The sequence below is a fragment of the Physeter macrocephalus genome, chromosome 13 (assembly GCF_002837175.3).
Source record: "Physeter macrocephalus isolate SW-GA chromosome 13, ASM283717v5, whole genome shotgun sequence".
Taxonomy (NCBI): domain Eukaryota; kingdom Metazoa; phylum Chordata; class Mammalia; order Artiodactyla; family Physeteridae; genus Physeter; species Physeter macrocephalus.
This window is the reverse complement of record NC_041226.1, coordinates 47,847,359-47,858,788: the sequence shown is the minus strand read 5'-3', so window position 1 is coordinate 47,858,788 and position 11,430 is coordinate 47,847,359. Positions and strand designations below refer to the sequence as shown.

Below are 11,430 nucleotides of genomic sequence, written 5' to 3'. Positions count from 1 at the left end.
ATCCCACATGCCGCGGAGCGGCTGGGCCCGTGAGCCATGGCCGCTGAGCCTGTGCATCCGGAGCCTGTGCTCTGCAATGGGAGAGGCCACAACAGTGAGGGGCCTGCATACAGCAACAAAAAGAAATTGTGGTACTAATGTAAGAGTTATGGTAGAGCCATGAACACAACCCATATTTTCTGACCATGTTTTTTCTATTTGCTACTGAGAAATTAAGACGGCAGAGTAATGGGCCTCACTATAAAGGAAGAAAATATATAAAGGAGGGGAAATAGAAACATAGAGACATCAGAATATATCTAAACTTCTGTAGGCAACCTTCCCATTATTATACTGCCTTTGAAAATATCTGGGCACGTGTCATTTGCTGTTTCACACAGATAATCTTACAAGGACTTAAAAATTTAAACCGAGCTATTCATGAAGATATTGTGGCTGTGGAGCTTCTTCCGAAGAATCAGTGGGTAGCACCATCTTCTGTGGTTTTACTTGACGAAGGTCAAAATGAAGATGATATGGAGAACGAAGAGGAGAGAGAACGCATTGTATGAAACCAAGAAAGTTTTATTTTTTTGTCTGTGTAGCTTTGAATAAGTTGTTAATGTATTGTCTTTGGAAAAAATTAAGTTTCATTGCTTTCAGATTTATTTTATTAATATTTATTTTATTCGCTATTTATAATGAATAAAATTATAGTTCTGTCAGTTTAATAATATATGTCATAGACATAGTTGATTTTCTTTCCTCTAAGTAGTCTGCTTTTAAATTAATATCTTATTTTGCTCAAATAAAAAAAAGGTTTAAATACAAAAAGACTTGAGTATGAAACTTGAATTCGACATTCAGGTGTACGATGTGGCTGAATTATTGAGGTTTAAGTAAACACAAATTTTAAATTTTCTGAAATGCGTTTATGTAATGTTAAAGTTCCCTCAGCATAAGAGATGTACTTCTGGCCCCTTACAAATGGGTCTGTTTAATAATTCCTTCTCTGTTACCATATTTATTATGAAGAGAGTGCTTTCAGTTGTTTCTTATGACCTAAAGTCTACCTGATGTGACCTATTTATTTTCCCATTTTAGAATTACAAGAATAATACAAGTAGTTGGAATTCACACAACAGTAGTAGTAGCTCTCTTTATATGAATTATATTCACTACTCTGGAGTCTTACTATAACATTATCTTTGCAGAGTCCAGGCCACAGGAGAGTGTAAGAGGTGAAATACCATAAGGTTCTTCTGCTATTTCTAATAAGAACTATCATTTGTTTCGGTTTATATTTTGGATAAGGACGAACCTTTAAAGATACATTTCTTTTTTAATGAATTAATGAATGCCACTCAGCTAATTATTGAAAACTAGTACTAAAATCCTAGTCTTTTAATTACCAGACCTGTGCTTGTGTGTGTGTGTGTGTGCACGCACATGTGTGCAAGTCAGTAAATCTTCATATTAAAACTGCAGGGTCCAGTTCTGCCATATTTATTCAGTTACTTTTCTTTTTTTGATTCTCTTTTTTTTGTAGTGCTTTATTATGGAACTGTTTTTGTTGTTTTGTTTGGTATGCTCTTGCCTAGAATTTTGAAGCATCAAAATTCCATAGTTTTATGTCATAATTTACTGCCTGAGAAAGTATCTGTATTCTAATTTTGAAGGGAAGTTGTCTCATTATCCTTACAGGAAAGATAACTGAAGATTTTTAATTTTATTTTTACATCTCAGCTTAAGACTGCTGTAAGTGAAAAAATGTTAAAGCCTACAGGTAGAGTTGTTGGAATAATAAGAAGGAACTGGAGACCATATTGTGGCATGCTTTCCAAGTCTGATATTAAAGAGGTGAGTAAAGAGCATGTTGCTATGTAATAAAAAATGAAATACATTGAATAGAACTTAAAGCCCTCACCTTGCCTCCATCCCCAGCCTTTTTTGCTGTGTAAAATCTTTTTTCCTAATTTTCTCTAGTCAAGAAGACATCTCTTTACTCCTGCTGATAAGAGAATCCCTAGAATTCGGATAGAAACCAGACAGGCCTCTACATTAGAAGGGCAGAGAATTATTGTTGCTATTGATGGTTGGCCCAGAAATTCCAGATATCCAAATGTAAGCTTGAATCAATCTTTTTATTTTAGAATATTTAATTAAAACTTTGGGAATAAAGTTGCTTTTTTTACTGAAAATAGAATCTGCTTTTGTATAAAATACATACTGAGATCTAGAAGTATTTCACAGTTACCTGATAAGTGTACGTCCAATTTGAAAATTAATTTTAGGAAATTCCAGTGTATCATTTGGTGACTTTTACTCAAACTTCCTAACAAATAACTTTTGGTGACAGCAACTACAGAAACAGCATTTGAGACCTAAGTAGATTGTAAATAAACAAATTTGGAAGGCAGGATATTTGAAGCACATTTTAAACTTGAAAAATAATAGGAAATAAACAGACACCTTATTATATGAGAACCGGGCCCTTGGGAAGTCTCCCCCATAAATCACTTGAGAAGTCTTTGTCATTTTTAGCTTTAATTTACCTAGTTGTCATTTTTAAGAAGTGTGGAGAACATTTAGAAATACTAAAGTGATATGTAAATGTTCAGGGATTTAATGTGATAGTAAAATATAAATTGCTAAACAGAAAGCTGTAAAATACACCTTTCTGATAATATCTTTTGGTTTTAGGGACACTTTGTAAAAAATTTAGGTGAAGTCGGAGACAAAGAGACTGAAACAGAAGTTTTGTTACTTGAGCATGATGTTCCCCATCAGCCTTTCTCACAGGCTGTTCTTAGCTTTCTACCAAAGATGCCCTGGAGCATCACTGAGAAGGTATGTTGAAAAGAATTCTTAGTGAATCACTGTATCTGAGCTACTAATTTTGTTTGATTTCTGTGTGTGTTTTTTTAAAATATGTAGAAACCATAGTCCCCTCCTCCCTTGCATTTAGTTTGGTACAGAGCTCTTAGGTATCACGGAACTCATTTGCTTTACTGAAAGACAGACTTTTCTAGGGGACAGACATTAGCTTATGTCAAATTTTCCTAAGATGAGGGGTTCACAAGTTATAAATCATGATGTACAGTTATAATTAAGAAATAAAGCTGTTCTTTTTTAAATTTATAGATATTGTTGATTGCATAAGAGCTTGTGTTACATCTGTACCACCAAAATAGTTTTTTATTTCTTAATAATGTGGCATCTTCTAGGACATGAAAAACAGAGAAGACCTGAGACATCTGTGTGTTTGTAGTGTGGACCCCCCAGGATGTACTGATATAGACGATGCTCTCCATTGTAGAGAACTTGAAAATGGAAATTTGGAGGTATTCATAATTATAATGACATTCTATCCAAATATAGTTCTGGTCTTGAGTTAATTTTCTTTTGACCCATTGTAGAATTTGTTTGTGAGTTATTTAGGTCAAGTAGAGTCAGTTGTAGCTGCAGAGACAAATGGGCATGTCAAAAATTGAAATGATAACTGTGACTAAGGTCCTTTTTCCTTTTAGTCGTATTTCTTCTCATTAGAACTCCATTAGTACATTTACCCAATTAAACATGTTGACATCCTTTTTATCTTTTTAAGGTTGGTGTTCATATTGCTGATGTTAGCCATTTTATTAGACCAGGAAATGCATTGGATCAAGAATCAGCTAGAAGGGGAACAACTGTGTATCTTTGTGAAAAGGTAAATATGTTAAATTTAGAGTAGAATTGTGATACATCGTTTCCATCATCTGTTTTATTCTTAATAATAAAACCATCTGAGGTATTTGCTGAGAAGAGGACAGCCTCAGTATATAGTGAAATATGAATTACTACTTTGTTAATTGTGCAGTTTGTCGAAATCATGGGCACTTTTGGATTCTTGAACAGTCTGGAATAGTACATGAATTAGCTAAAAGACATACATAGAATAAGATGGCCTTAAATCAGTGAAAATATTGCAATGTGTTTTGTTATTGAGTGACCCAAATAACAAGTAGATGTAGTTGATATAAATTGTTGTGTAGCACTTAACTTATTATTGGTGTGTAATTAATATATTTTCTGTTTCTTATATATAGTTAAGTCAAGTCTGTCACAATTTACCATGTATTCTTCATTAAGTATGCTCCCATAAACTTACAGAGAAAAATTGTGAAAGTAGAAGGGAAAGTTAAGCTTAGTCGGTGATAAATTCATTGTCAAAGTTCTTCTGTGTAGCTTTTTTCCATAAAAATTTAGTGTTTGTCTTTTTTTAGAATGTTGAAAACACCATGTAGTTTGTGTGAAGTATCGGAGGAAGGTCCAGTCGTAGAGCTGTTAGGGCCTGTGTCTGTTATCTAGTACAAATGTATTGTACAGACCAGAGATTTCAAAGTTTCAGAGCACAGCTAGGTGGGTAGTGTAGAGAACTTAAACTTAGACCGACTGACATGAAATCCAGTTTTCTTTCATTGCTTCCCTCTCGTAAAAATTGTGTGTAACTACTTTTCTAGAAATAGACTTTTATTTCACATTTTCTCACTTCTTTTCACAAAGGCCTTTTTTTTCCCCTTGTAAGATCAATGCTATTGATATTTGAGAGTAGAACCTCAAAAAACGTGTGGAGACAGCTCAGTAATCCACAACTCTATTTTATTTGTTCCAGAGGATTGACATGGTTCCAGAGTTGCTTAGCTCAAACTTATGTTCCCTAAGATCTAACGTTGACAGGTACTTACGCACATTTCTTCATAAAAACATAGTATTTACTACTTTAACTGATTCCCATTAACAGATGCCATCTATTTTTCCTCATAGGTTGGCATTTTCATGTATTTGGGAAATGAATCACAATGCTGAAATCTTAAAAACAAGGTTTACCAAAAGTGTCATTAATTCAAAGGTTGGTTTCATGGTTACTACTTCATGTTTAACATCTTTGGTGCTTTTAACAATGTTCTAGATTGTTTTGAAAAAGTTAGGCTTGTTAATAATAATAATAAGTTTTTCCCCAGTGTTGCAGCAAGCTCTGGTTGTTTTCAGTTATTTGCTTAATTTTTTGCTGTTATTTAGAAATGAGTTTACGTGGCAGTTTTCCTGTATTCAGAAACTTACAAGAGCCTATATACTTGAGGAGACCAAGTAGGTTTCTTTTAGCCCTAACTCAGGAGCTCCAGTGTTTGAAGTTGTCCCAGTTTATAACTGGTTTGTATTTTAAAAGATGGCATGTACACCATCTCCTTGTTCCTCACATTTTCTCACTGAAATAATGTGATAAATCATGGTTGAATTCCAGTGGGACTAGCCTGAGATCGATGTTCACACAGAATGGAGCCAGATTATGTTTCTCATTCTTCTCCTTTTTTTTTATACTTTTCCCCAGATTCCCTTGTGTTCTCATTTTGCCCTGAATCTACCTCTGATGTGTGCCAAACCACTTTTCTTCCAATGATCTGTTTTCCAAGTTTACCTGCTTTTTCTCTCCCTTTGACATCATTCTTTTCTAATCAGCTAGTGATTGGAAAGAAAGCAATGTTAAACTGACAGATAGTAATGTGTGAATGATTTAAATTTTCCTAGATTAGTATTTTTAAATAGGATGAGTTTATAATTCTCCTAGACTTGGTCAGTGTAACAAAATTATATGAAAAAAAAATTAGTAAACATATAACAGAAAACATTTTTAGATGGGGAACTCTTATCCCCTAATAGATAAGTTGGTTCTCCCAAGAATCTGACCTGGTCTGCATCACCTAACTCTCTCATACTAGTCCTGATTTTTAAAGGAGGGAAATAGGAACAGAGGTACTATTTGTATATTTTGATTGTAATTGGAAATTAATGTTTTCTACTATGATTTTTCCGATTCTTAGGTTAAATACTTAATTTTGGGTATTTAATAGATTTCCTATAAAACACGATGTCTCGACTATTACAATTTTATTAATTATTTGCAGTGAGTAAGGCAGGATTGGTTCTCTGGAAAGGATTTCACTTTACAGTCATTATCAGAGAATAATCTAACCTTCCTTTTATTTTATTTTAACATTACCTACGTATTTATACATTAACTGAACTATGAGTAAAGAGTTTAAACTACTAACAATTCTACCATTTTATTTTGTTTTAACATAAGTTTGCTTATGTTGTGTAATGCATCAGATAAGAGTAAATGAACCAGAAATCATAGGTGTGGAGTATAAATATTATAGATAGCAATCTCTTCTTTTGTTATTGATTTTAGGTTTTCTGAAATCATGGATTTTATGTAGTGGAAAATGAGAACATAGTAAGCCAGTTTTTATAAGCATCGTATTAACATATGGTTTCTTTTTTAGGCTTCCCTTACATATGCTGAAGCTCAGATGAGAATTGATTCAGCAACCATGAATGATAGTATTACTACTAGTCTCCGTGGACTAAATAAACTAGCTAAAATTTTGAAAAAAAGAAGAATTGAAAATGGGTACATTTCAAAAATAGTTATTAAGATTTGTCTTAATTCACCTATCCTGGTATTAAGATAACTTGTGAACTCTTTAAAGTGTTTTATCATGGACAATGATGAATTACTTAATAGACTGAATAGGGACTCTTAAGTAGAAACATTCCATTTCTTCTAGATGCCTTTTTAAATATTAGCAACTTGATTCTGGACTGATGTTTGTTCAAGAGTTCTGTTGTGTCAAAGGTCTTGATATGTTTGAGTTAAAGATCTTGAAGAAATTCTAGGAAGGCAAGATTGTCTTAAGACTGTTCTGTGGATTGTTCCTGATTTTAATTAGAAATGAGTTTCAAGACTGAACATTGGTTTTCAGATGTTTAAATAAATATAGATGAAGTCCTTCTTGCACTTAGAGTTGGAAGAGATTTTAGAGATTGTTTACTCCAACACCTTCATTTTTTAAATGATTAAGAGTTACCTAGAAGCAGTCTTTCCAAAGATCTGATTGCTAGTGGCAGGTTTACATCTTTTAGCTGTTATATTATGGCATTTGCCAAACTGCAGAGGAGTTTTAAGGAGTATCCAAGCACCCAAACTTGTTGAAGTAGTTAGAAGAAATTTGATTCTTGAAAAACATCATCAACTGTCAGAGTAAAGCAGGTACTTGAGCCTTTCATATGTTGGTCTCTGGGTTCCTGTGCCCTTCCAGGGTAGGGTCACAGGTAGTTACTAAAAGTGTTTTTGTTGGGGAGTGCAAACTCTAGATCTGTGCTGTTTTCATAAGATGTGCCTATCTAAATTAAAATTCATTAAAATTAAAGAAAATAAAAAATTCAGTTCCTGAGTCACACTAGCCATATTTCAAGTCCTCAGTAGCCACATTTGGCTTGTGGCTACCATGTTGGACAAGGTGGATTGAGAACATTTCCATCCCTGCAGAAAGTTCCATTGGACAGTGTTGTTCTAGGTATTTATGCTGAGCCAACCCTATCTCTACTCACACTTCAGTTTTCTGGGAATTTTCTTATGATCCTTAATATGAAACTTGGAACTGTATAAGGATAATTGGGTGTAGTAAAACCCAATGAAACTATTGCTCAAGTCTGTCATTAAGAAGTAAATAAGAGGAGTATAGTTAGATTTCTTTTGTAATACAAAACAACACATTTTTCATCAAGTATTCATTTACTGAAGGTTTTCAGTATGCCAGGCATCAGAAGAAAGTTTGTTGTAAAAGCAAAGTGAATAAAACAAATTGAAACTGTATTTATTTTGGCAGTTTTAAAGTAAGAGATGTAAATTTGCATCTGTAACAGCTTCCGCTAATTAGGACAGGAAAGATATTTCGTTAACTTGAACACTCTGTACTTCTAGTTTTGTAAGTATTGATAGATAGTCATCTACTGGTAAAACATATCATTGAGTCTTCTCAGTCTTAGGATGAATAGAGAAAGGAATCAGTAAAAAAATTGGTGTCTTTCACCTTCTTAAATTACATCTATCATATGTCTATGTTATAGAATAAATGTCATGTTTTAAATGTTCTGTGAAGAAAAAGTGATCAAAATGTGATTAGTATACCTTGCTCTTTAGGTCAAGATGTATTGATTAACACAGATTAATTGTGGTTTAGAACCTTATTGTAAATTATGCATGAAAAGAAAGGAATATTTGTCGGGATTCCCTCTCTAGTATTCCTTCTGTAGTTCTTCTAATAAAGGTGAAGAGTCAAGGAAAAAAAGGACTTGGGATCCCACTTAACTTGCCCCAAATCATCTTTTTGCCTTCTTTGTGATTGTCCGAAGTTACCCAGCCTCATTAAAATTCTTAGCTTTAGGTTGATTTGGAGCTGACCTGATGAAAATAGCATCAAGGTGTGTAGAAACATTATACTTGCCTTGCCTTGTGGGAATTTACTTTTCAAAGGAGAACTTGCCAAATCATTAAATGAACTGTGTATGTAAAGCACTTAGCCTAGTGCACTCTCTGACCCACAGCACTCAGATATTAATAGCCATTAGTGTTTGTGACATTAGCTGTAGTTTGTCTCCTCTTCTTGGTTGAGTGTATGTGGAAGATACTTTCGAACTGGGGATCTTCTGCTGTTATTGATCTACCCACGGCAGCTTCCCCTTTGCCTCTCTCCACCACCCCTCACCCTAATACATTGTTTCCTGTAGTAAATAAAATACTATTGATTACCTTCTTTATTTATAAAACTAATTACGAACTCTTGTAGCTGAGTAAAAACTCAGTTTCGGTACAGAAGTCATTCAAATCCTGAGAAACACAAGGACTCATTTTGTTGTGTTTCTACTGTCCTCCCTTTTTAAATGCATTATCCGTGAAAATGGAACATAAAACTTAGCAGACTGTCATAAAGCTTTCATAAGAAAAACTGTTATGCACTTGCTCTAATCATTTTCTGTTTTAAAAGAATCACTTCCAGAATTATATCTGTTACTGCTCACATGACTGATTCACCTCTTTATCTTATTTAGGGCTTTGACTCTTTCTTCTCCAGAAGTTCGATTCCACATGGACAGTGAAACTCATGATCCTATAGATCTGCAGACCAAGGAACTTAGGTGTGCAATTTTTTTGATGGGTAGTAGATAAGATTTTGATTTTAAGGTAATATCTAGTATATATATTAATAAAACATATTTGTACCCCAGATATCTGTTTTTAGTAGGGTTATGATTTCTACAGAGTTTTTTTACTTATGAAATATAGAAAAAAATAAATGATTTCACTTTCTAGTCTTTCTTATATAAAACGTATGTATCTTATAAATTTATAAGATAAATATTATAAAAGGAAAACTGCCAGTTTGGTTTGTCTTAATGTGTGGTATATTAGAACTTGACTAGTAATAGCTATGGTAAGTAAAGGAAGATTGCCCTCATTAATTTCTTAAGTATTTAATAGAGAATATACTGTGATAGGATAGAATAGTGGCCAAACACTGGGCTTTGAAGCCAGACTGCCTAGATTTGGATCCCACTTTTGCCAGTGACTCCGGACAAGTTATTTGACCTCTCTATGACTTGATTTATTTGTCAGTAAAATAGGATTGGTAATGGTACCTACCTCATAGGGTGTTGTGAAGAATAGTCAGAGGTTAGGTATTGTTGTTACTGTTTTATTGATTTGGGCTAAGATTTAGGAAGCAAGGTTGGTTTTGATTAAATCAGAGTTAGGCCTCTTTTCCATGCCTATTATGTAAGGTGATCTGAAATTAATCATGCATTTACACTTTTCTAGTAGATGACCAAGGATTAAAAATGGGAATATACTCAAGTTTGTTAGTTAGGACCAGTGTGTGCATTATAGCATTAGAGCTAAAATTTAAAAATACCTTTGGGTGAATTTCTGTGCAAATAAGTCTAATGTTAATAGGAACAGTGAACCCAATACCAAGGGCTTTTTTGAGGAAAATCTTGAATCTAGTTTTGCCAAAGCAGGACATCACCCATTTCTTCTTATCAAGAAGAAAAACCACATTTCTGAGATTGTCCCATAGTTTTAAAGGTACGATTAGAGGTCTTCCTAATATTAAAAAAAAAAAAATTAATATATTTTAGGAATCTTGTCAAGAAGTTATAAGATGTTGTTAAAAATGGAAACATGAATGACAGATTAATAATGCATGTTCAGTAACTTGGGAGAAAGAAAGCACTATTAAACAGAACACAGATCATTTACTAAACTAAATTTTAAGTGGACATAGACTATGTAGAATGAAAAACAATATCACATTGGTTAAGAGCTTTGAAGTCAGATTATATGGGCTCAGATCCTGTTTCTACTGATAATTCTAATCTTGAGCAAGAGAATAATATTACACATCTTTAGTTTTCTCATCTGCAAAACAGGACTAATATCTATATCCATATATATATATACATATGTGTGTATATGTATTGTATATGTGACTGTATATACACACACATATCACAATGTATATAGCACTTACAGCACAATGCCTGGGCCATAATAAGCACCCAAAATAGCTATTTTAAATATCTCTTCATTTTGGGGTGAAAGTTTATTAGTGAAAGTTTTCATTTTTTTAAAGCCAAAATTGATATGACCTAAATAGCTTTTAATTCTTAGAAAACTTTATTTCTGTGGACTTATAATTGAATAAAAATCTCTTTGTACTCAGTATAAAGAGGTGAAAATGCTTATGATTTAGATTTTATATATTACTAGAGTTAGTAAAGCTTCTGTTTTTTAATGCCATTTGTAAAGTCTCTTCTAGCGTGAGATTTACTCATGGAGTAGATGCATAGTAAGAGATCGTTAGCACAGTAGCTGAGAAATGAAAGGGATATTAAGTTCTTAAAAAAACACATGTGCACACACACATGAATGTTTACATAGGAATTTTCATTATCTCTTGGTAGAGAAGGTAACCTGTGAATGATATATAGAAGAAGTCTCATTCTTTTTCCTTATTTAACGATTTTGCCATTGGCAGAGAAACAAATTCCATGGTAGAAGAATTTATGTTACTTGCCAACATCTCTGTTGCAAAAAAAATTCACGAAGAATTTTCTGAGCATGCTCTGCTTCGTAAACATCCTGCTCCTCCTCCATCAAATTACGAAATTCTTGTTAAGGCAACTAAATCCAAGGTAAGATCACATAGTTTGCAAAAGCATCTGTATTTGTGTAGTGATCTAGCCATTGCACTGAATAATCTATATTTACATTTCCATAAAAATTTTGTTGTCTCCTGATGCAAAAATATGCCAGTAGTTCTTTTAATTTAAAAAAAGTCATCTAACTTGGGTGTGGTTATCTCTTCCCACATTGAAATCATTTGTTTAATAAAATCCTTTAATGTCTTTAAATAAAGAGAGCCCTATACTAAAGCCAGATATTCCAGACTAAGTTATTTATAATATCCTGAACATATTAAGCTCTTCCATATCTTTGTGCCTTTACACATGTTCTTTATGCCTATGTTACTTCATGCCTCCTCCGAACTGTCTACCTTTAGAGACTTA

At 33.3% G+C, this 11,430-nt stretch overlaps 1 protein-coding gene across 5 annotated transcripts in view; it reads left to right on the top strand.

Annotated features, from left to right (window-relative positions):
• The window catches only part of DIS3 (DIS3 homolog, exosome endoribonuclease and 3'-5' exoribonuclease), a 32,578-nt gene that overhangs the window by 12,375 nt on the left and 8,773 nt on the right, over nucleotides 1-11,430 (top strand). For all 5 annotated transcript variants that reach the window (XR_008619011.1, XR_008619012.1, XR_003682690.2 and 2 more), the window contains exons 6-16: nucleotides 381-545; nucleotides 1,726-1,839; nucleotides 1,966-2,103; nucleotides 2,683-2,829; nucleotides 3,207-3,323; nucleotides 3,587-3,688; nucleotides 4,634-4,698; nucleotides 4,786-4,870; nucleotides 6,306-6,433; nucleotides 8,914-9,000; nucleotides 10,899-11,055. Coding sequence is in view for 1 of the 5 variants with exons in the window: in XM_007110456.4 (XP_007110518.1) it covers nucleotides 381-545; nucleotides 1,726-1,839; nucleotides 1,966-2,103; nucleotides 2,683-2,829; nucleotides 3,207-3,323; nucleotides 3,587-3,688; nucleotides 4,634-4,698; nucleotides 4,786-4,870; nucleotides 6,306-6,433; nucleotides 8,914-9,000; nucleotides 10,899-11,055 (1,305 nt within the window). In the remaining 4 variants the exon portion in view is untranslated. The remainder of the gene's footprint in view (nucleotides 1-380; nucleotides 546-1,725; nucleotides 1,840-1,965; nucleotides 2,104-2,682; nucleotides 2,830-3,206; nucleotides 3,324-3,586; nucleotides 3,689-4,633; nucleotides 4,699-4,785; nucleotides 4,871-6,305; nucleotides 6,434-8,913; nucleotides 9,001-10,898; nucleotides 11,056-11,430) is intronic.